At 43.0% G+C, this 23,985-nt stretch overlaps 1 protein-coding gene across 2 annotated transcripts in view; it reads right to left on the bottom strand.

The window, feature by feature from the left end:
* The window catches only part of Tnni3k (TNNI3 interacting kinase), a 279,530-nt gene that overhangs the window by 69,586 nt on the left and 185,959 nt on the right, over positions 1-23,985 (bottom strand). For both annotated transcript variants that reach the window (XM_087897462.1, XM_048453518.3), the window contains 4 exons: positions 22,387-22,439; positions 22,021-22,073; positions 17,995-18,127; positions 908-1,017 (listed from right to left, as the gene is read on the bottom strand). In XM_087897462.1, coding sequence (XP_087753588.1) covers positions 908-1,017; positions 17,995-18,127; positions 22,021-22,073; positions 22,387-22,439 — 349 coding nt within the window. The remainder of the gene's footprint in view (positions 1-907; positions 1,018-17,994; positions 18,128-22,020; positions 22,074-22,386; positions 22,440-23,985) is intronic.

Genomic DNA, 23,985 nt, shown 5'->3' with positions numbered 1-23,985 from the left:
CTCCCTTCCTCCAGGCTGCCTCTCAGAGGGCAGCAAAGATGCCCCCTTGTACACACACCGCCTCCCTTCCTTAGGATGCTTCCTTTGCAACAGATCTCAGGTTTGCCTTAGTCCGCTGAGTCTCCATGGCAACCGCACAAGTGCCTGTTAGAATCAACCAGATCACAGTGCCAGCAGCCCCTGGGCTGTTCTGACCTGAGAGCATTTCCTTAGTTTTCATGCTTCAGATTTGTCTCTCCTGGGCGTGTGCTGCTAGGGTGCTTGCTGAGCGAGTAATTTCAGGTTCCTCCATCCTAGGGACGCTCATCCTGTGGGATGGGGTCCGAGAATCTCTACTTCCACAGACACACCGGGTAGGGTGAATAGTATGCTGTGGGCACAGTCAAAGATAACTCTAAGGTTAACTCATGAACAGAGTAATATGGAAAAGTTTCAGTAAATGACAAGAAAACCTTTATACCCAGCAAGTATATTTCTAAACAAAACTTCATTTTCTGTTATATAATATTCTTAACATTCTAGAGCCAAATATAAATTATCTACCATTCCATGTATTCATTCATATTGCAGTTTCTGAGATTGGTCTACATCACAAGTTCCAGGCCAGTCATGATCACACAGACCCTGCTGATGTGAAATTCCCCTGTGTATGCTGTGATTACCATTGATGAATTAAGAATCTGCTTTGGACTTATAGCAGGGCAGAACTTTGCTAGGTGAGGAAAACTAAACTGAATGCTGGGAGAAAGGAGGCAGAGTCAGAGAGTAGCCATGTAGTCCCATTGGAGACAGACGCCAGAACTTTAGCCAGTAAGCCACAGACACATGACGATATACAGATGAATAGAAATGGGTTGACAAGCTCTGCAACATCACACATTTTCTAAGAGGAAACAAAGTCACTCACTTCAGGACATGCGTTCCAGCCCCGCATCAGCAGCAATGAGATGGGCTTGGGGATGGAGTAGCCGATGGGAGGTCTGATGTGGTGGTAAGCCATGTCTGCTGCTGCAGCTGCTGGAAAAGAAGGATGCAAACTTCACTGATGTATTCCAGAAAGATGGAAAGAAACAAGACCCATCCAAAGGCAAGGACCCCTAAGCCAACTTCCTACCTGACCAATGAAGAACAGACAACTAACGCTAACTTTACATTTATTATTTCCCATCCCTTTGACAGTGGGGTCTGTGTAGTGAGCAGATGGAGTTCATGGAGACAAGTACTCAGGCTACCTGAAGTACACAGATGTACATAACACGAGGAAATTGACTGGAACCTGGACGGTACAAACCTCCCCAGTGTCATGTCAGCAAGTGGGGAAGGACGTTTGCCATCAGTCCCAACAATCTGAGTTTGGTTCCTGAGACTCACAGGGTAGAAAGATAGAATTGTCTCATGCAAGTTGTCTCCTGACTGTCATGTGCGCTCCATCACATGCTCATATGCACATTTACTCACACAAACTCTTAAGTGTAACAATTTTCAAGGCTTCACAGTGTCATATACACAGGTTAATGCATTTGTGTTATGCACCACAATGCATGGGTTCCCACTAGACTTTGCATGTCTGGGGGCATCTGTACTGCTTAAGAAAAATATATATTAAATTTAATTTTTTTTGTTTTGTTTTCCAAGACAGGGTTTCTCTTCATAGCCCTGGCTGTCCTAGAACTCGCTTTGTAGATCAGGATGACCTTGAACTCAGAGAGATCCAACTCTCTCCCTCACAAGTGCTGGGATTAACAGTGTGTGCTATCACTGCCTGGCTAAGTTAAATCTTATTAGTGATATAAGAACATTGAGATTTTGGATTTTAATCCTTAATTTAATCCTTGTGACTCTCACCCACGGTTACAACTGGAATTATTCCTTGATGGAACCCCCTTGTTCTGCCTGGGAGATTGGCTTTCCAAGTCGCGTACCATGGGGTTGTATTATGGGGATTTCTGATTCCTCTGTCTTTCTCCCTTTTCAAGCACTGATTGTCACACTGTCTTTTATATCAAGCATCATGGTAGATACAGACATAAATTCAAGGCCTCTTGACAGTCATTTAAAGCAGGTACTAATGTCTGAGCCCAGGACGAGTTTACAATTTTTATCCTTTAAATAATAACTCATAGTTTTTATTCCAGAGGCCATCCTTGGTTTGATACACATGATAATGGAAATGACGACACAGACTGCTCTGTTTGAGGCTTAAAAATGGTCCACTCCAGAGGGAGGAAAGACTTTAAGTTACTCTACCCTGACTCTAGACTGTGGTAATGGAGCATTGGCTTATATCTTGCTGGCTTTGAGATATAACTCCCAACAACTACATCTTCTGTACCAAAGTCCATGTTCACTGGATTCTGTTTATCCATCTAATTCCAGTAGATCTAGTGAAGTTACCCTCAAAGTAACTTAATTGTTTTTCGGATTATTATGAATCAAGACCCAATTTTACCAATTGTAAAATTAATTCTCATTATTTGTAGAAATTGAGAAAATTAAGAGAATTTATATAGAAATATATAGAAAATATAAAATACGACTATTAATGGAAGAACCTATACTGTTCATATAATGTGTTAAACTGACCCGAGTCACTTCACGCTGAAGCTTTAATTTAGGTTCTAGTATGCATTACAGAGAGCAGTTCTCTGCTTCTTTGCTCTGATTCTGGAAAAGCAATTACAGGTGAAGGATCTTTCTCAAAATATTTGTTAAACTATTTGGAGAATTTCTCCTCTTTTCCATCTATGATTGAGCCTATGTTGACATGTGGTTATGTAGTTCCTTTTTCATAAATTAAAGCATTAAGCAATTAAACATTTTCCATGTTATTAAAACTATGTGTTAACACATTTTAATGACTGCATTTACTGTAAATTACTTAATCACATCTCAATTTTAGGTTATTTAAAAATTTTCAAAAAATATTTTCAATGGGAATTTCTGTATATTATAGACCAGACATTTATGGTATATTAAGGAGTAGAAATAACATGCCAAATGACATGAATACTTTTGAGACTAGCTCATATTAGTAAGCTATTTTCTAAATAGTTGTATTAACTAGTGCTCTCACTAGTGAGTCTAAAGGATGATTATTACCACCACTGTACCAGGGAAAATTTTTTTTGAAAGGCAGCAACCAAGCTCCTTGCTGTTTAGACTGTTCTTATTTATCGAACCATCCTTCTTGGCTCACAAGTCAGGGTCCTCGAGTCCCTTTGTTGGTTATTCTGAACTATTTTCAGTTCCTTCAAGGATCAAGAAAGTCAGAGCCACCAAATCAATAGATTCTTACTCAACATTAATTTTCTTTTGTTTCTTTGTTTCTCTGTTTGTTTTTCAAGACAGGGCTTCTCTATGTAGCCATTATCCTAGAACTCGCTCTGTAGACCAGGTTGGCCTCTAACTCACAAAGATCCACCTGCCTCTGCTTCCCGAGTGTTGAGATTAAAGGTGTGCGCTACACTGCCCAGCTTACTGTTAATTTTATGAATGAAATCTTTACCCAATCACTGGGTAGTACTGACTGAGCACCAGAACATGCCCAGAAAGCAATCTAGTAAGCAGAGCAGGTCTCCTGGTGGGGGGAGCGGACTGTGCTCAAACGGGTTAAACTGATGCCTCAACCCCAAAGTCCTTTAGAAGCTATCTCATATTCTGAGATTGAGCATGAGAGTAATTTGTTTGCTTCTTGGTAGTGTGTCTGGAAAATCCATTTTGATGAGCAAACTTTGATTCTTTACTGTTCAAAGCAGATCCTGCAAGCCTTTGGAGTCTCTCTGCTCTCCTGTTGGTCATGAGGGTGCTCGTTAACACCGCCACTTGAATATCCACACTGGAGCTCCAGGGAGGTTGTGGACCTGCAAGTGGCCACTTTGAGACGGTTGGTTGGTCAGTCTTGCCTGTAGCCAGGCTATGCTGACAGCTGGGAAATCTCCTGGTGCTCAGATCCAGGAGGATGACTGTCAGCCCATTCATCCAACACCTTTTTTATTGTTACAGAAACTGTGTTAATTGGTTCATGAGAATGTTGAATTCTGCTTTCGAAAAGAAAGCTTTGCCATGTGAAGAGGGTACGTCCAAATTTAAAAATAAAAGCAACCATTAATAGTTCAATTTTTATTAAAATTCTCCCTGAATTAATGAATTTATTGAATTATAACTAATTTGCACTGTACAGTGCTATCCAGACCTCTCTGCAGTGATGGGAATATCCTTCTGCACTGTACAGAGCCGCTCGCAGACCTCTCTGCAGTGATGGGAATATTCATATGCACTGTACAGAGCTGCCTCCAGGACCTCTCTGTGGTGATAAGGATGTCCTTCTGCACCGTTCTGTGTATAAGCAGTAGACTCTTAGGCACTGAGAAACTGAATTTGTAATCTGGACGGTTTCAATTAATATGGTTTTTAAACAGCCATGCTCACTTGTCTCCATATTGAACAGCACTATTATAGAAAATAGTTTTCCCCACTCACGTTATTTTAAGTGATGAGATTTAAACATAATAATATTATAAGTCAGCCCTGAGGGTCTCTTCTACCAGAGAGCCAATTAGAGGTCTCGGATTGTTCTATTATAGCAACACCTGCTCAAGTTAGAGAAGATATGGATTTAGTTCATTAGTGTCATCTCTAAAAACAGGTCACATACAACCAGCGACAACCCTCTTCCACAATGTCTTTATCAAAAAGTACTTACAGTCCTGTTGAGACCACTCAGCTGGTAAAAGCTCTTGCCACACAAGTCTGGTGACAATTCAAATGTCAGAACCCAGAATGGGAAGACAAAGCTGATAGCAGGAAGTCCCCTGCTCTCCACACAGATGCCAGCGCTGCCCCCTGGTACCCACACACATACACATGATAGTAACACGTTAAAATAGCAGAAGGCATTGGTTCATTTATATGGGTGTAGCAGTCTAAGTGGAAACATGGTATTATTATCTTCAATAAAATATGATAAGCAAATGGGCCATTAAGAAATTAATTATTGCATTCGCCAATATGTTCATCTTTTGGTTGTAAGTTCTAGGATATGGCTTTTCTAACCAACTTCTCCTCTGTGGAATCTGTTGTTCTGGATGTTGGCATAGCTGTTCTCTTGGATTCTTCCTAATCTCTCCTGCAGCACCTCACGCTATGGCGACACCTCCTGAGTCACACTTCATTGCCTGCTTATTTGTCTGCCTCTGCAGTACAGTCACGAAGTTCCTGAGGTCAGGGACTGCATTCTAGCTGGTGCGTCAGAGAGCACAGTGTGGTAAGTGGCAGAAAATAAACACTCAGAAAGTCACAAAGTAAGCGGAGAGAGGGGCGAGGAGTCAGAACGACATCCCGAGTGCTAGGTGCAGCTTCCTTGGACTCCCCAACCTCTGATGAACATGTGAAAGGATGGGCTAATGTGAATGATTATTAAACTCATTATTATGCTTCAGAAGAACGCTCAATGCCTGGCATCCAGAGACATCGTGGGATGTATATTTTGTCCAGCAGGCTATTAAATTGTAGCACAGTCGAGTGAATTGTTGAGACATTATGGAAAACTCACTCAATAATCTTTTATCCAGAACCTTTGGTGAAGGCCTCTGCAAATAAGCACCAGGGCCTGTGAAAAAATGCCCTTCATGGGGAATTGGAGACTGGCTTTGTTCTAAGCTCCCTGGGAGAGCCAATTAAGCAGTTTGTCTCAGCAGGCAATAATTTTGCTAAGCATGAGCTTCAGCAGGGAAGAGTCAGTTTGATGGTGGCCATGATGGGCTCAGGGCCTTGGCTGTGCCCTCACTCCCATGTGACATCAATGTGTGTCCTAACAAAACCCAGAGCACAGGTTTTAGTCCTCACTGACACGTATCTGAGACACCCAGCATGATGTTGGCTCCCAGTAAGTGCTAACAACAAATCTGAGAGTTCAAGCAATCCTTTGTAATCTGAACCTGGAAGGCGAGATGTTACAACACCACTGACTGTTTATGGCTTCATTTAGATCATGAGGTCTTTCAAAGGTCATCTTTGGGTATGAAGAAAACGTCAAATGTTCCAGTGAGTTACCGCAGATTTCAAGTCTACAACTGCCTTCTGTACATTGGTTCTAGCTCATGATGCAGCACGGCCCTGTGGCAGGAGTGGTATCACAACCTTGCATAACAAAATGAATCATCTAATTCTTATTTATGCTTAATTATATACTGGATTCCAAACTCCTAAAATAATCCCTTACTGACTTATTTTGTAAAATTAAACAAAATATTTCTGTTGCAAGCGGAAAAAAGGGTCTGAGGGAGGAGGCCTTGTGTGAACACAGTGGACCCGAGTTCAGATCCCCAGCACCATGTGAAAGCTGCACACAGTCACACATGTTTGCAGTTCTAGTGTTCGGTGGGGCAGGGACAGGCGGACCTCAGGAACTCGCCTGTCACCCAATCTAGGCAAAATAGTGAACTTTAGTTGCAGTGAGAGAGACCCTGTATCAAAAACAAAACAGAGAAAGGTGGAGGAAGACACCCAGTGTCCTCCTCTGTCCTCCATGCATGCGTGTACAACACATAAACACACATACCACACACATATACACATAACACACACACCATAATACATACATACCATACATACAATACACCACCATACACATATACATACACACTATAGGCACTACACACAAATCATGCATGCACACACCATATACCTCACAGCACACCATACACACACACACATGCATGCCACACATACATTCATACACCATACATACACACAGATGTATGTACATACACCACACAGACACCATGCATCACACACACAGAGCAAACACACCACACACACCACACATGCAAACACACATATACCACAAACACATATACATGCACACACACCACACACATATGTACGCACACACCATACACACATACGTATGCACATACCACATACACACCAGACACCACACACACACACACACACACACACACACAGTGAGGTATGGGAGAAAAAAGAAAAGAAAAGTAAGTATCTGTCAGTATTGATCAAGATAAAGTTTATAGAAAAAATATTATTTTGATTGTGTGCATGTGTTCGTCAAAGTGCAATTGATTGCATGCCATTGTTTCTAACGAGGCAGGCTATAGTCAAGACAGCAGCGTTTGCAATCCCAGGAAGAGCTAAGACACAGTCTCTGTTAAAGTTGCACTTTTCAGCAGCATTTGGGTGGAGTGGGCAGGACTGGCGGGGCCGTGAGATTGCACTTCTGGTGTTACTGTCTTGGTGTGGGTTTCTGTAGCTGTGAAGAGACACCGTGACCATGGCAACTCTGATAAAGGAAAACACACAACTGGGACTGGTTCAGAATTCAGAGGTTTAGTCCATAATCATCATGGTGAGAAGCATGGCATGCTTCATGCAGGCAGACATGGTGCTGAAGAAGGAGCTAAGAGTTCGATATCTGGATCCACAGGCAGCAATAGGAGAGTGTGCCACACTAGGCTTATCTTGAGCATTTAAGACCTCAAAGCCTTCCCCCACAGTGACACACTTCCTCCAGCAAGGCCACACCTACTCTGGCAAAGCCACACCTCCTACTCCACTCCCCATGGGCCAACCACAGCAACTGTGCCTTAGGTTTTGAAACATTAAGTGGTGTCATTGCCTATTCTCGGTGCAATCTCTGTCATCAGAACGGAGCAGCAGAGCATTATCATCAGCTGCAGCCATGCAAAGGTCAGCAGCTACTGCACCAATGCGATTCTTCCCGAGATACCAGCAGTGATCAGCTGGCTCGCCTCATTTCAGTGGATAAACTGCTAAAGATTAGCACTGCAAACATGGGATTTATCCCACTCGATTACCCCTGCTACATGTCCACACCATCAGCGTGTTTATCCAGTCAGATTATTGTATTCAGGACATCTTGGGATCCAGATCATATTGAAAGATGAACTATTGAGAGATGGACATAATTAACCAATATTTAAAGAGGAGTGGGAAACTCAATGAATACACATATGTAGCCCATGGCATAGCATGTCTCTAAGTAAGCTGCCATTGATATTTTTAAAGGCTATGTGTGGGACATCCCCCCCCCAGCCCCATAGACTGAGTTTGGTTTTGAGATTTCCAGCTCATGACTCCGAATTAAGCTTTTACTATGAAATCTCTCCCCAAACTTGGCTGCAATGAATTGTCAAGTGTTCTCAATTTGCTGATGCTTCCCAGACTCAGCTAGAGTTCAGCATCAAGGAATCCAGGGCAGAGTCACATTTCCTTGTGAACCAGGTGGCACCATTCTGGAAAAGAATAAAAGAGAAACAAAAGAGACTGCTCTTTGGACTCAAGTTGAGATTTCAGGATGATTTGCCTGATCGTCTGGGTAGCTGGACAACATAGGATTGCGTAAAGGGTGTGTTGTTGGGTTAACTGACCTGGCATCCTTTTTTTGTTGCTTGTGATGCGTTAGAGAAGACAAGCCCAGAAGCAAAATCAAATCTGGGAACCAGGTGTCGATGTCTTTTTCCAATTGCATCCAGAGCAGCTCTTACTTCCAGGTGAACAAGCTCCTCCATCAGGCCCAGCTCTCTTTCTGCTAGGCTCAACATCTCGGCTGTTTCTTTTTCTAATGGTCCCTCTCTCACAGATCTTCTGTGTGTGTGTGTGTGTGTGTGTGTGTGTGTGTGTGTGTGTGTGTGGTGTATCTATCAGGCACCTTTGATATTTTACTCCCCCTCTATTCCCACTTCAATCCATTGGAAAGTTTTTGCTCACACCTTCCAATCTTCTAAGCCAACCTTCCCATTTCCATCCAAGATACCACTCCAGTTAGACTGTTCCAGATTCCTAAAGAAAAGTTGGTCTGTACTAACTCCGATCTCATCTTTGTCCACTAATAATAAAGAATAGTCTAAATTCTTTTAAAAATCCTTCATTGTCTTCCAGTGTTTGTATGCATAAGACGTCTGGCACTATTAGCTTGGCTTGCTCAAGGGATGACAGATAGATCACAAAGTGCTGTCTCTGGCTGTGTCACAGTGTTTCCAGATGAGACTAGGATTGTGACAAACAGATGCAGCAAAGACAATCCGCTCTTGCTTCAGGCATGTGCCACCCAGTCTGCTGGGAGCAAAAGAGAGTGAAAAGGCAGAGGAGGGCAGGTGAGCTAACGTTTCCTTCTGAAAAGGGGACATCAGTGCTTTCTGCCCTTGGACATCAGGACTCGGGTTCTTGGACAAATAGCATGGTAGATTTTTATCTCAACTATCAACGTATCACTTATCAATCATCTACATTTTATCACCTTCAATCAAATCAAATCTATCATCTATTAGTCTATATCTATCAAGCATCTATTTATCATCTATCATCAACTTTTCTATCTGTATATCTATCATCTATCTATCTATCTATCTATCTATCTATCTATCTATCTATCTATCATTATCTATCTACTTTTCTTTCTACCGATGGATATCTCTTATTGATTGATTCTATGTCTATAGAGACCTTAACTTATGCAAGGGTTTTACCAACTGTTCCCAACTTTCCTTAGGTAGCATAAATTTTGTAACATTGCTTTGTATCCTCTGCTTCCTTCCTACTTAATTTATGATGCCTTTGTCATCTATCTGGACCTTGCTGACCCTGCTTTCTGTTTGAACATCTGCCTCTTATCACTTCCTGTATCCATTTCTTTGATGAGAGGTCATTTTGACAGATGTAATCAGGTGGGATGTGGTCTAAGAATCCTTTCCACTCTTTCCTCTTCTGATCTGATCAGGAAACTCCTTCAGGAAACGTCTGTAGTTCTTTGAGAGTTATTCCTTGAATCTGAAGTGTCCCTCCCTTCATGTTTGGAAGCTTGTTCCACAGCTGGTGGTGCAATGAGGGAGGGTCTGAAAACTCGGGCTATGGAGTGTAGGTAGGGGGACTGGGAGAACTCATGAGGGGGAACTTTATGGTTCTGACCTTGCTCTCTACTCTTGTTTTCACCAAAGTAATCAAGCTCTGACACCTACACTTGCTGCCCGGCGCTGAGTCACTGTCCATGCTGTTCCCAATATCCATGCCATGCAGAGAGCCAGCTGTCCATGCCTTCCCCATCCTGAGAGCCTAAAACCCTCCAAAACCATGAGCTGAAATAAATCTTCTTCCCTAACATGTTTTGGTCATGCTTTTTAATTTTATTTATTTATTTATTTATTTATTTATTTATTTATTTATTTATTTATTTATGGTGGCACAAATGTTACTGGCTTTATCTGCTTCTCTCTGTCTGAGATTACTCTACAGGGGTACTTTTCAGAGTCTCCCTCCTCACTGTGAGTAGTTTGAAGGCAAAGAAACATTGGATCCTCTTTGCTATCTTACACTGACTCATTCCTGGCTGACAAGGAAGCATTAGGATACGTGCAGCGGGTGCTGACTATTGGCGGTCATTGTTCCGCCCTCTGCTTGTTGACGGTTATAAGATGTGCCCCCGTGGACTCCCTTACACTCCTGCAGCACCAGTTGAGAAAGCTTTCCTTCAGAAAACTAAATGGGTACCAGCATTTCAAATCTTTTTGCTATCTAAAGAAATGAATGATCTGAAATCAGCTCGTCTAATAACAGTGAGCAAACACACCTGTGCTGCCGGACGCTCAGCAGGATCTGGCAGCATCTGGGAAGTGGCTGCCGTTGGAGCCGAGCATGTAGTCCCATGGCCATCACACCCCGTGTCTGAGCGTGTGTACACGTCCCATGGCCCTGAAGGCATTTGTTGTCTTGACTCTCCATATGTTAGAAGTGATGGGGTTTTCAATCCTTATTAAAACTTGGATTAAAAGCTTAATTTGTGTGTTACTGAAAAAGATCCCTCCTAGCTTTGAATTGTGGATATGCGCATCTATCACAGTGTTAGAGTCAATACTAATATTGGAGCTACACTTTCAGATTTCCAGAGGGTTAGCATGTTGCACAAGGCAGGAGGGTGAGCCCCCACATAACTGACAAGGCTGACCCCAGTAGCATCAGGATGTGTTGCTTCTCGTAAGTGGCTGCTGGGTAGCTGCTCTGGGTCAGGTGTTTTATATAGTTCATTACTGAGCATATGCTACACTGCCTAACCTTCATGATGATATTAGAGTCTTGTTTCTTGAAGCATGATCACTCTTCAGCTCTTAAAAATTCAGCATTCAACCTAAGTGAATTCTCTTTCCAATAAAGTACTCTAAATTTTACTATCTGAAACACTCGAATCAGGTTGGTCTTAGGCAAGACTTCTAACTTTTATATTAAATAGTAATTTTCTACTAAAAATAGCATTTATTTCTGGAGGAAGAGTCTTAAGTTCCTTCAGTGGTTAATTTCAGGATTAATAAAGTTTATGCAAGAGAGGAAATTACTAGAGTAAGGAACATCAAACAATAATTACAACAATCATAGTGACATGGGGGCAAATTCAGTACACTTAACTAGGGAAGCAGAGAACATTGCGGGGAAGGACTTTTTGTTAAGCCTGGAAAGACCCACCAATACACAGAATCAGTGCAAACAAAGTGGAGAAGAATGATTCAGAGAAGAAACGGCCACATCTTCTCTGGGAAGGGGAAAGCAGGTGGAGTAATGACCATTGATGACGATGAGAATAGTGGGAGGAAGACCCTGGGGGACGCAGAGTTACAAGAGGTTTCTGGGTGCTTTACTGTGTATATTTTGCTCCTGATTAACATGTAGTAATTGTGCACATTAATGAAGTATGGTTGGAAAGATATGATATGCACTTGTCGGGCCGTGCACCGACTGAATAGGGTAGCTAGCACTTCCCTCTCCTTACTTTTCTCCATTGTTAGAGGCTTCAAGGGTCTCTCTTTTATGTCTTCATAAAATATGTAATAGCTTATTGTGAATTATAGTCACTCGGTGTGCTTTGGAAAAGCACAACTTATGCCTCCTGTTTCTGTACTCATTACCCAACTTTCTTGCCCACCCCATTACCTGCTTTCCTAAATCTGTCTTATTTCACAGGGCATGATGCCCTCCAGTTCCATCCATTTTGCTAGAATGACAGGATTTCATTCTTCTTTATCACTGAGTAATATTTCACTCTGCGTGTGTGGCAATCCCATTCCCTTTATCCATTTATCTCCACACTGGTGCTAGCTCCATATCCCAGCATTTTGAATGTTGCTGCCATAACACAGGGATGCCGGTGTCTCTTTAGCATGCTAATTTCACTTCCTCTCAGATATATGCCCCATAGAGGGAACACAGAATAATATGGTGGCTCTATTTTTAGTTTATCAAGGAATTTTCATGATGGCTATAATAATTTATATTCCTACTGAAAAGGTATTTAAACTGCCTTCCCTCTATGTCCCCAATAACATTTATTACTTATTGAATTTTTGGTAAAGCCATTCTAGGAATAATTGTGTTGTCCTCTTTTAAAGTATTTTCTTCATGGCTAAGGGTGTTGGGAATTTTGCTTTCAAGTAGTTGTTGGACATTTGTGGAGATGGTTTTATTAATTTTATTATTGTGGTAACACAGAGTAGACATCAGGGATTTCAAGTGAGGGAATGCCATCAATTAAACAGAAAAATTTATAATGCTGAAACTAATAATTGGTGAAGAAGAGATGACAGTCAAAACTGGTGACAAGGATATTGCTAGGATATGTCTTATGTAGGTAGTTCAGTAGCAGTCCATTTGCCAAACATGTTGAGGACCTATGATTAGTCCCAGCAATGCAAACCAACCAACAATCTAACAACAAACCAAGTGATAATCAATTAACTAACCAACCACCAACCAACTTCTAACCAATAACCAACCAACAACCAAACAAACAATCAATGACTAACCAACCAAACAAACAAACTAACAAACAAAAACAACCAACCAATCAACCAACAACCAACCAGAAAAATGTAACCAACCAACTACCAACCAAACAACAACCAACCAGAAAACAATCAGCCAACCACTAACCAATCAAATAACAAAAACCCAACCAACCAACCTATGAACCAAGACTGTGCAGTGAGTATTCTGCGTGAAAAGTGAGGAACATGCCATGTAGAGGAAATGGAAGTAAATGGCTGCATTTCAGAGATATTTGGAAGATGTTATTAAAAATAACAAAGTAATTGCTAAAAGAAAGTAAGAAGAAAAGAAGGAGAAGGGAGAGAAGCGAAAAGAAAGAATGGGCGGAGGATCTCTCACAAATAGCCACCTCTAGATGAAGAGATACAGGCAATCAGTGAACGCTAAGAGAGGAAGAATCCATTTTCTCCAGGGTTGAGCTCCTTGACAGTCACTTGTGATCAGCTCTAAACACAGGTTCATATGAGCAGTACTAAATGGACTCAGTGTGTTGCACACAGATACATGTATGTACGTGTGTGTGTGTGAGTGTGTGTGCGTGCGCATTATGTATATGAAATGATAATTAAAGAAGAAGAAGTATTTGTATTTGGGAGGGAATGGGGGCACAGTAGGTGTTGAAAGGAGTGAGGAGTGGGAATTATGTGATATCGTGTATGAAAATTTTTAAATAATTAGAAAGTAACAAAATGGCACTTAAAAGCAAAAACTTCATGGTTAAATCTAAAACTTGGGTAATATTACATAACATTACAAGCTCATTGAAAGAAATAAAAGTAAATCTTAGCAAATGGGGAGACATATTGTGTTTCCTAAGAACAATATGATTGAAACATGAATTCCTCTTGAACTAGAGTGCATTAAGATCTAAGAAACAAAAGCACTGTGCTTCATCCCCCAAGCTTCCTTTTTACAGAGTGGAGAAATTACTTCTAACATCTATAGTGTGGTGTGGGAGAATTGTATTCTGTCAATCATGTATTTTAATAAACGCTGATTGGCCAGGCAGGAAGTATAGGCGGGTCAACCAGACAGGAAGTAGAGGTGGGGCAAGGAGAATAGGAGAAGGCTAGGGACGAGGAAGCTCCCTCCGCCATTCCTGCGCAGACCACTGAAGAGGCAGCATGTAAGCTGACAGCTGAAAAAGGTACCAAGCCACGTGGCTAACATAGATGAGAATAATGGGTTAATATAAGCTATAAGAGTTAACAAGAAACCTGAGCTAATGGGCCAATCAGCTTTATAACTTATAGAGATCTCTGTGTGATTGATTTTCTCTGGGACTTGCTGGCTGTGGGGTACTGGGCGGGAACAGAAACCCCAACAAGCCGGCCCCCCATGTTACATATGGCGTCCAACGTGAGGTTGTTAATGCATAATCATCCATAATAGACAAGCTTGTAATAATGTTAGTTTGATTTTCTAGATGTGCATAGATATATTTCAGATAGACATTCTTCATATCTTTCAAAGACTACAGAACATGGCATTTAATGTTTTAATAACTTAGGGCTTTTCATCACAATGATACACGTCTGCTCTTGGCAGCACCAATCTACTTCAAGAGGAAGATGGGCATCGAAGAGGCCCCTTATGGAGGTGGTTAGCCATTTGGGCAAGAAACTGCTCTTGCCTGAACTGTTGCATAGACTGGACACAGAGATCCCGCAGAGAGAGGACTGCTGAACTTGTCTTAAGGGGAGATGGTCTTTCAGGGTTCCTGATTCATGAAAGAGTCTGCGAGACATTCTGTAGGAGACAGCAGATAGTGAGTGAATTGCCTTTGAAATTTCCTGCTTCATGGAAATGTCTCTGGATACTGTGGGCCTGTAGGGTGAAGATGGATGCCCCAATGGTACAGAGGAACTTTGGGTGACTGTCCAGGCAGCAAGATGTCTCTGTCATTTCTAGAGTTTTGGAAGTTGCTTACTTCTTGTTTACTTAGGTAATAATATATCCTTCTGGAGTCTTTGATGGAGTTGAAGAATGGTTAGTTATAGTTATAGTTTTCCATTATTATGATAAAGAAAAATAGATATAAATATTTTAACTGTAATTCTTACTCAATAACTGTTTTGCTATATGTAATTTTACTATGTTAAAGTGAAAGCCTTTCTTTTTTGTTTTGAGGCAGACGCCATGGAGTCATCCACCAGGTCAGACATGCTGAATCTTTCCCGGTAAGCCACCATCTCGTGGTGCTACACAGATTATTAGAAATGGGTTAATCAAAATGTGAGAGTTAGCCAGTAACTAACTCTCTAGAGGTAATGGGACAGGCAGTGTTTAAATGAATACAATTTGTGTGTTGTTATTTCCGGGGCTAAGCTAGCTGTGTGGGAGCCGGGCAGGACGAAAAGCAGGCCTGCCCGCAGCTCCTCGCTACAATAGTGAAAATAAAAAGCAACTTTTATGAAGAAGGACAAAGTTGGAAGACTAATGTTGACTGGGTGGCAGCTATTAAGGGAGAGTAGTCCTTATGTTCGTGTGGACAAAGGTTGATTTTGATGTGGATAAAAATGTGACAGAAATAATATGCATTGTTTTGACTGATTCTTGACAGATTACTAAAGTAATTTATTAGAACATTGCAGTTTACCACTACAAATCATACTGAAATAATTGAATGCTGATATTTAAAAAACATGTAAACAAAAAAATAACAAATTCATTCCACACTGTAGACCATAGAAAATGCAGAGCAGATCTCATAGGTATGAAACCTGAGCCTGTCAGATCTTCATAGAACATGTCATAGAAAAAGAAGGTATCTCTGGGAATGTGTTGGAGAAGACGGTTAGATGACATAGAAGTTTGATTAGAGGGATTTTGTAAGCGAAGATGTTTGGTCCTCTTTAAAGGTACTGCTAAGCAGATCACAGATGAATGTCATTGCAACCTCACATTGGATTCATCTGGAGACAAAACATTCTTAGAGATAAATACTAAGACAATATGAAGATATGAAAACACTTCAGGAAAGAAAGAGCAATAGATGCCAAATATGCATATCAGTATATTATGAAAACCAGCAATCATAGAGCAGTGTTAACAACTCCAAAAAGCTCTGGGCATACCCAAGCTTCAGTGGCCAATAAGATTTGTATTTAAACCTACGTTGACAGACATTGCTGGGTGACTCTGTGTTGGTTCACAGAATATGAGGGAGTTTATCATTACGTCCAGGAGGCAGGCTCTTATTATTTGAACAAATGTGTAAGAAAAATAAAAACAAGTACACAGGCTCCTGAAGAGTTTTTGTAGCCCTAGAGTTGAGTAGTTCAAAAGGTCACCGGCTGTCCTCTGAACAGTCAAATTTATTAGACAGAAGTGAGAAAGAACGGGCTAGAGATAAGCAGGGCAATGTGATTCCCTTTTGAGATATCCTGGGAGACGTAGACTCTAGACATAGAAATCAGCTCAGCAATGGCGGGTGCTGGAGCTGGGGAAAGGTATTGTTTCAGGGAAGTGCACAGAGTTTTCTGGAGTGTGGGGAGGAGCTGGATTTGAGGAGGCTGCGGTATCTACTAGATATACAAATATACGTTTCTACTAAGATTCACTCACTGTTAACCTAAAAAGACAACTTTCTGTTAGGCCTCAATCAAATTGACTCTGAGGATACTACAGCAACAACTTAAATAAAGTACTGTAGCTTGAACCAGGCGGGTGATGCAGGATGGCAAACGGTAGACAATACCAAGATAGAAACGAGCATTACCAGGTGAACGGCCTGCCACCTGGGATCGGGACAGGGCAGCTGTGCCTCTCCTTGGAAAGAGCATGTCACATGCACCTGGAGTCAGGATCCAATTGTTCACTACCCAGATGTCTTTACAGCCTGCACCCTCAGAACGAGACAGACACAGGTCATAGCAACGTCCTCCAAAGGGTATCGGTCCAGTTCACAAGAGAGCTGACTTCCTTAGCATAGCAAGGGGTGGTTACATTATAATTGACTCCTAAAATATACAAGCACCAGAATTCACGGAGAACACCGAGACACTCTGGGAATTAACACAGTGAAAAGAGCACAAGACCTGGGCACTCCCTCCATACACCATCACTGATGTGTATGGTGATCTTGGTCCTGCCTTTTAACACATCTTGGGTTTCTCTGGGGTATATTTTCCAGGGCGACGTTCACAGCAGTATCAATGTGATTCACTTAAGATTTCTATCAAATTTCACTCCACAGTTGTAACTCAAGCGGGTTAGCTCTGGGAACACAGGATCTGTAAATGACTTTAGGTCCAGTCTGAGAAGACAGGAGAACATTGTAAACACTAATAAGATATGGAAATGAAGTGGCTTTTGGGACAGGAGAAATGGCTCATCTTTTAAGAGCCAAAGGTTCTGCAATCCTGAGGCCTGGAGTTCAGACTCCAGCATTCCTGTGACAAATCCAACATGCCTGTGCATGCCCGCAGTCATGACTCCTTAAAGGTGGAAAGAGGAGGGTTGAAGGAGTTGACTGGCTTCCAACAAAGTGGAGATACATGCCCTAGGCCCAGGGAAAGATCCTGCCTCAGGGAATAGGTGGGCGTGATGGATGGAGACACTTTGTGCCCTCTTCTGTCCTGTAAGTGTGCCTGCACACACACGTGTATGCAGTTGACCACACTTTGCCTCGGATTAGCTGCCTCTTCCCCACATCCTACAGGCGAAGTGAGTATAACTTATACCATCAGTGATAATTATGCTCACTCAAAAAGCATGAGTTTTAAGAACATAGTCACACCTAATATAAAATTATTAGGAAGTGTGTTTTCAGCCTTGACAGGTTACTTCTGTGCTAACACTTCCTCATCCCACGATATAGATTTAAAATACACCTTTTAAATCTAAGCTTGAAGAGTGCACACATAGATCACCTTATCGGTCTGTTTATACTCAGGGAAATTTGCTTGTTTTATTAGAAATAGATTTATCAAAGGTCTAAACTTGAATAAAGCACTTTGTACTTCTTGGCACCTATGTCTAAACCCAGCGAGAGGCCGTACCACTTTCTGAGGGGGATGTTCACCGTCAAGCAATGCAAGATCTCTTGCCACCCACTAGAATAATTATCTTTGTAGGGAGAGGTGCAGTCCAGCATTCTGTGACTCGCGCTGGGAAACAGAGCTGCTCTGGTAAGGCAGGTCCTACCTGGCTTGAGATGCGCGAAGGGAATTTCTCCGGTAAGGAGCTCCCACAGACACAGGGCGTAGCTGAAGACATCCGCCTTGATGGTGTAGCGTGTGCACTGTGTGAACACCTCGGGGGCCATCCAGCGTAGGTTCTGCATAGACCACAGGTAACTAGAGTAAGCCTCTGAGCCTGCACTGGAGAAGGTTCCCCAATGCTCTCAGATGGCGTGGGCAGAAAGCGACTGCACCCCTGCTCTTCGCCAATGCAACACTCATGTGCGTCAGGTTCTCAAGAAAACGCCAAACTGTTGGAGGACCTTATCATCAGTACACCATAAGACACCTCCAACATTAACGACAAATGACTGCCTCACAGTCACAGCTGTGCTTTATTTCCTTGGTCCTTCTTCCTGCTCCCAACCACCATCTATGACCCAGGCACCCCCTTGTCTTCGGAATCCACCAAGGCGCCATCGCTAGTAGTTCCCTTGGCTTGAATCACACTGTGGAAGACATCTTCCCTTGTTCAGTTTCCAGGCTCCAATTAAGTGAGTGACTCAGTTAGGCCCACAGCTGTGTGTTCTCGTGACAGAGGACACAGTGAGCCGTGAAGAAGTCACCCAGCATGCCTGTGATGGAGATTTCTTCCTAGTAGGACCAGGCTCTAGAATTCCTTGTGTTTGCCCTGATGTCAAATTCATGAATTCCGTGTCTGCAATGTTCCAGAAAGCAAGCTAATAAGTATGTAACAAAGCACACCCAGCCTCATCTGTGTGAACTACACTCTATATTAGTGATCAGAAATGCAAATAATTTTCGTTTCTTTGCAGTTCAAAGGCCAGAACATCACATGCTGCTTTAGGAAATGGATGTTGCATCATTCCACAAGGAAACTGGACAGTGTCTCCCACCTCAGAGGTCTCCCAGCTCTGCCTCCTGGCTGTGGACTTTCCCAGTCACTGTCCTACGGGAAGGTAGGAAGTCACATTCTTGTATCCTCCTTGCCATAGCCCTGTGTGTGGTATTGCTACTGACAATTCTTCTGACTGTTTGGCCTTGTGTTGAAATTACACAGAATTAACCCTAGAACACCTTTATCCTTGGCATTATTAGACACAGTTCCCCTGCACAAACGCCTGCAATCTAAGGAGCCTTAACTCACAGAGGTTAGGTGTGTGCCCTAACCGTGTGCACCTGAAAGCAGGTTGACGGGGTGTGTATCTCAAGTGTGGAGATAGAGTACAACGTAATTAGGAATCTTAGATATGGCACTACCTTTAAAGGTAGTGCAAGTTAAAACAACAGCAGAATAATTTGAGGGGAGTGTTATACTTAAAACTATGCCGTGAAGCAAAATAATTAATGTCACTTGCCAGGGGTGAGATTCGGTTTAATTCTATCCATTTGAAACGGCTTAGTCAGAGGGAATCAGCTGCTTTTGCTGGAAACCGTTCAGTCAGGGCAGCAACAAGATGCAGGCGCCCGAGACCCACGCAGCCATGGCTTTTCAGGGTCACACTCAGGCATTGCTTATTCTCATTTTTAAACCTAAGACGTTCTAAATTGGTTCACCCAGGGCTAGGATCCGTTGATCAAGTTTCTTCTCTGTCTCAGGGTTTAGAAGAGGTTTGTATAGCCCTCCCCAGAAGTACACACTCCACCCTTCTGTCACCCCACTACAGCTATGTTCACCTTCCTCCTACACGCCAGTCACTAGCTTTGCACACACCAGGAGCCTTCTAATTTCAAAGCCGCTGGACACACACTGACCTCTGCCTTCCATGCCCACCAACCATGAGGTTGTTCCCCCCACTACGGGTCTTGTGAAACAGCGTAACTTTTCACCCTTACCTCTCTGTGGACCCAACCCACTCCCTGCACATTTTGATGGCTTTGATTTTTCTCCTTAGCAAGCACTGTTGGATTTGTTTGCTCATTTGCTCATTGTCTGCTGGGTGTGAACAATTGACTTTGTGCCTGTGTGCAGAGCTAGCAGCTGATGACAGACGTCTGCCGCAAGCTCTCCTGTGCCTTACCTGCTGAAAATGGGCCTCTCTCTGAAACCGGAGCTCACCATCTTGGGTAAACTGGCCTGTTCAGCCAGTGAGTCTCAGGGATCCTCCTGTCTCTACCTCTCAAGCACTAAAGTTTGGCTTTTTATGTGAGTTCTGGGGATCTAAACATGTGCCCTCATGTTTGGTACACAGAGGCATCTCTGCAGCCCACAGCTTGGATCATTGTAAATCTTAGACTGTGTGGGTTGGGGTGTCACACACATTTGTTGGGAGAATATGTGGACTCTAATGGGTTTTATGTTCAGACGTGGATTGAGCCTAGCGCCCAAGGATGCGCTTGGCAGTATGTTGATGCTGGAGAGTAGCAGAAGCCTCAGGAAGCAGAGCTGGGTGAAGATAGTTCGGACACTGGGATGTGACAGCTCAGAAGGTATCGCTGTCATTCCTGTGCCTCCTCCACTAGCTCCTGAGAGAGCAAGGCTGACCTTTCCCCTTTGCTGGCTTCCTGTTTGGTCACGTGAGCACAGCACACGCCTGCTCACACTCTAGGATATGGTGCAGACTGAAACAGTCCTCGCTGGAAGGCAGCCTGCCTTCTGTGTTTCTGGCCTCCCTGTGAAATAGATAGACTGCTTTTCTTTATAACATGCCTAGGCTCGGGTGTTCTGATACAGCCACGGAAAACTGCATGCTGCAGGGTGGAACTGGAAGGCATCATGATGAGATCCCTGTCTCCTCCTTCCTCATAAGACGTGTTGCTGATGTCGAGCTATTTGAAGGTTTCCAACACAACTGGGTTTCTCATTCATGCCTTGCCCTTCTATACGCTGTTCCCTCTGTCTGCATGCCCTTTCCAGCTCCTCCATGTCTCGATGAACACCTGCTCACCCTGCTGAGCTCTCCTGGTGCACTGTGAAACCTCTAGTGTGCTTTAAATCTATCTGTTCATCACTGCGCTCTCCCCTCCCCACTGGCAGATGAGTTCCTCACAATCAAGAAATACACTCGTTCATGTTCTGCATTCCTGTCCCTCTAAGTAACTCATCATTCAACTGCTTGTTGAATGATGCAAGGTGCACACAAAGCATGGAGGGAAAAGGTGGGGGTGACTTCAAGAGCAAATGAGTCTAGTGGGGGGCAAGTCTCCCTGAGCCTCACATGATGAGGGCCCTGGACAGGGCTCACTACACCAGCAATGTCCCAGGGATGCACAGGTGCCCAGCAGGATAGGAATGACTGGGCGGCTCCTATACTGATGCAGGAGGCATGAAGCATCTTGCAGTGGACAAAGAAGCTTACAGAGTGGCCCTGGGATCAGAAAAGAATGAGACAGGCAGGAGGTTTCCAGGGAAGAAGATTTGAAGTGTGTCTTGTAGGCCGAGAGTGCATCAGAGAACTGTTCACCATTGACAGAAGTGATGAATCACGAGGACTAGGAGGGACTGAAGGCAAGGATCACACAAGGTGGTTGAGTAAAGACTGAGGCAGGCCAAGAAAGGGGTGGAGTCAAAGTGGGGTCAGATACCTCAAGAGTACAGGGAGGAAAAAAAGTTGCTTATTTGGGGGAGTGAAGTTGGGGTGCTGGGGGAGCCAGGGATGAACTGAGCTGCATTCCATCTGGAAACAATTATCATCATCTCACCCTATAATTTGTTTTGTGTAAGCATTAATTCTAACCTACAGGACTTGTTACCTGATAATTCTGATGGAGAGAGCCACGAGTCCTGAGCAGGGGCTGCTGAGGCATTGGTCACCTGTTAGCATTTCCACTCCACAAGTTCATTACCTGTGGCAGTCAATGACCAGTGCCTACAGGTTACATTTGAAATACGTTCACCGTGATCTACAACATTTTCTAAACAGGGACACCCTCAAATAATTGTTTTGGGGTCTCATGAAAATAAAACCCTAAACCTTATCCTGCCACAGAGACAACAAGACTTCCTGGCTAAGGCCACTCCCGCCTTTCTTCCTCCCACACTGAGTTTACAGATTTTAATTGTTTAACAAGGATCAGGAAAGCCACAGACCCCTGGCTGTTTCGTCATGTTGTCTTCATCCAGGGACTGAAGAAATCTTGATTCTAAAAAGAAGAGAAAAACAAGTCCATGTCAAAGGAAGTGTCCCAAACCCTAGGTCCGAGACCACAGCAAACATTTAAAGACCAAGGAAGCCTTTGTCTTATTCAAATTTTTACGTCTCTCTTTTCAGCTTTGATAGCGAAAAAGAAAACTTAAGAGCAAATGACATGCCTTCAAAGTGCAAGATCAATCTGGAATTTAAATAGAAATACCAATGGGTGAAGTCTGTTTCCAGACTGTTGTACATTACCAGGCAACAGGTATGAATGAAGAAAAGGCAGCTGCCGCTGAGGGGTATGTTTCTGGGAGTCTTACCTCCAAAATCTGCCACCACCGCATGGCCGTCCTCGTAGAGGAGAATATTGTGACTGAAAAAGAATAGACTTTGTGTGAGTTTTATCAAGATCTTCTCTCAGGTCATCATTTCATTTCATTAGATGAAATGCACTAACTTTGATCCTCTTGGTTGTTGGTTCAGAGAAAGGATTTACAAAATGTGGTCATGTTCTGGCTCCTATTGACCGTGTAAAGAATTTCTCCCTACAGGAACCGTCTAAGCTTGTCAACAGGCCTTCTTAGGTGTTGTCCAGCTCCTCAGCTCACAGAGTCCTGTTTGAAAATGTAGCTCTGGGTAGAAACGCTATGGAGCGTGCTAGATTTGGAACTGGCTGTATCTCAGGCACGGTGAGCTTTCCATGTGAGGTATGCATTGAGTGTGCCTTTCAGAGTCGTCACCTGAGTAGGATCCATGTGATGGATGGATAGGGTTGAGCCCTGCACGCTATCCTCTGGCCTGCATGTGTGCTTTGTGACCTGTGTATGTACATACCCCTGGTCCTCTCACTAAATACATGGAAATTTTTTAAAGGAAGAGTAGAAAAGATATCCTGGACCTGAGATACCATTTTAATACAGTGGAGTACGTCTAAGGCCTGTTAAATGATGTCAGGTAAGCTACAGTTTAGAAAGTGAGGTGGGCACTAAAACCAGAACAGAACCCTAGAAGATCAGGAAGAGCATCAGGAAATGTCTGACTGTTCTTAGCATGAGATAAAAGGGAACCACGTGAGGACGATACACTTGTCAATCATTTTCTATGTACAAATTAGATGTCTGTAAATAAGTTAGGTATCCGCATCACATGACACTTGGTGAGTATGCATGCCTGGGGTTTTGTCAACTTGTTCCTATAATATTGAGACAATCTCCTTTTTGTGCAGTAGAAGAAAGTTAGGGGAGTCTAGGGGAGGTCAGCCCTCCCCAGCACAGAGATCTGGCTTGTGCAGAGACTCCCGGAGAAGCACACAGTGGAGCACACTGTTCTTGTCTTTAACATGATCATGTGGTGCCCAACTCAATGGATACAACAACAACACACACCCCACACCGAAGGCTCAGGGGTCTTAGCAGCAGAGTGGACAGAAAGATGCTTACGAGCTAGAGGACCATGAAGCCGCTTCTCCTAGAAATGCCAGAGAGGCTACGCATATACAGTCTCATCAACATGGCTGCCTAATGTAGACTTGAGTAAGAACTACAATTTTGGTGTACAACCTTAATACTGAGTGTGTGTTCTGCTCATGTAGGAGGCATTTCCAAGTCAGGAGGTAGCTATCTTGGTTTTGGTACTCAGTAAGAATAGTATGATTCTCATTGATTTGTGTGATGCTTCCTGATGCTCCCTCGACGTTGCTAGCAGATTACTCTGGAGAACCTTTTGTGTTGTGAATGAACCTGGAGACTACTCACAATGCGTTTTATAGATGCTAAAGTTTAATGTGTGTTCAGAGTAACTTCAGATGAGGTGGCAGAGTATAGGAATAGTTGAGCATGTCAAAGCTGGAATGTCTGAGATGCTATTGTTAGCCCCAACTTACAAATTGACAGGTATGGTGAGGACAATGTCAGTATAAT

Source organism: Myodes glareolus, chromosome 17 (assembly GCF_982192425.1).
Source record: "Myodes glareolus chromosome 17, mMyoGla1.1, whole genome shotgun sequence".
NCBI lineage: Eukaryota > Metazoa > Chordata > Mammalia > Rodentia > Cricetidae > Myodes > Myodes glareolus.
The sequence above is the reverse complement of the archived record's forward strand: the minus strand, read 5'-3'. Positions and strand labels throughout refer to the sequence as shown.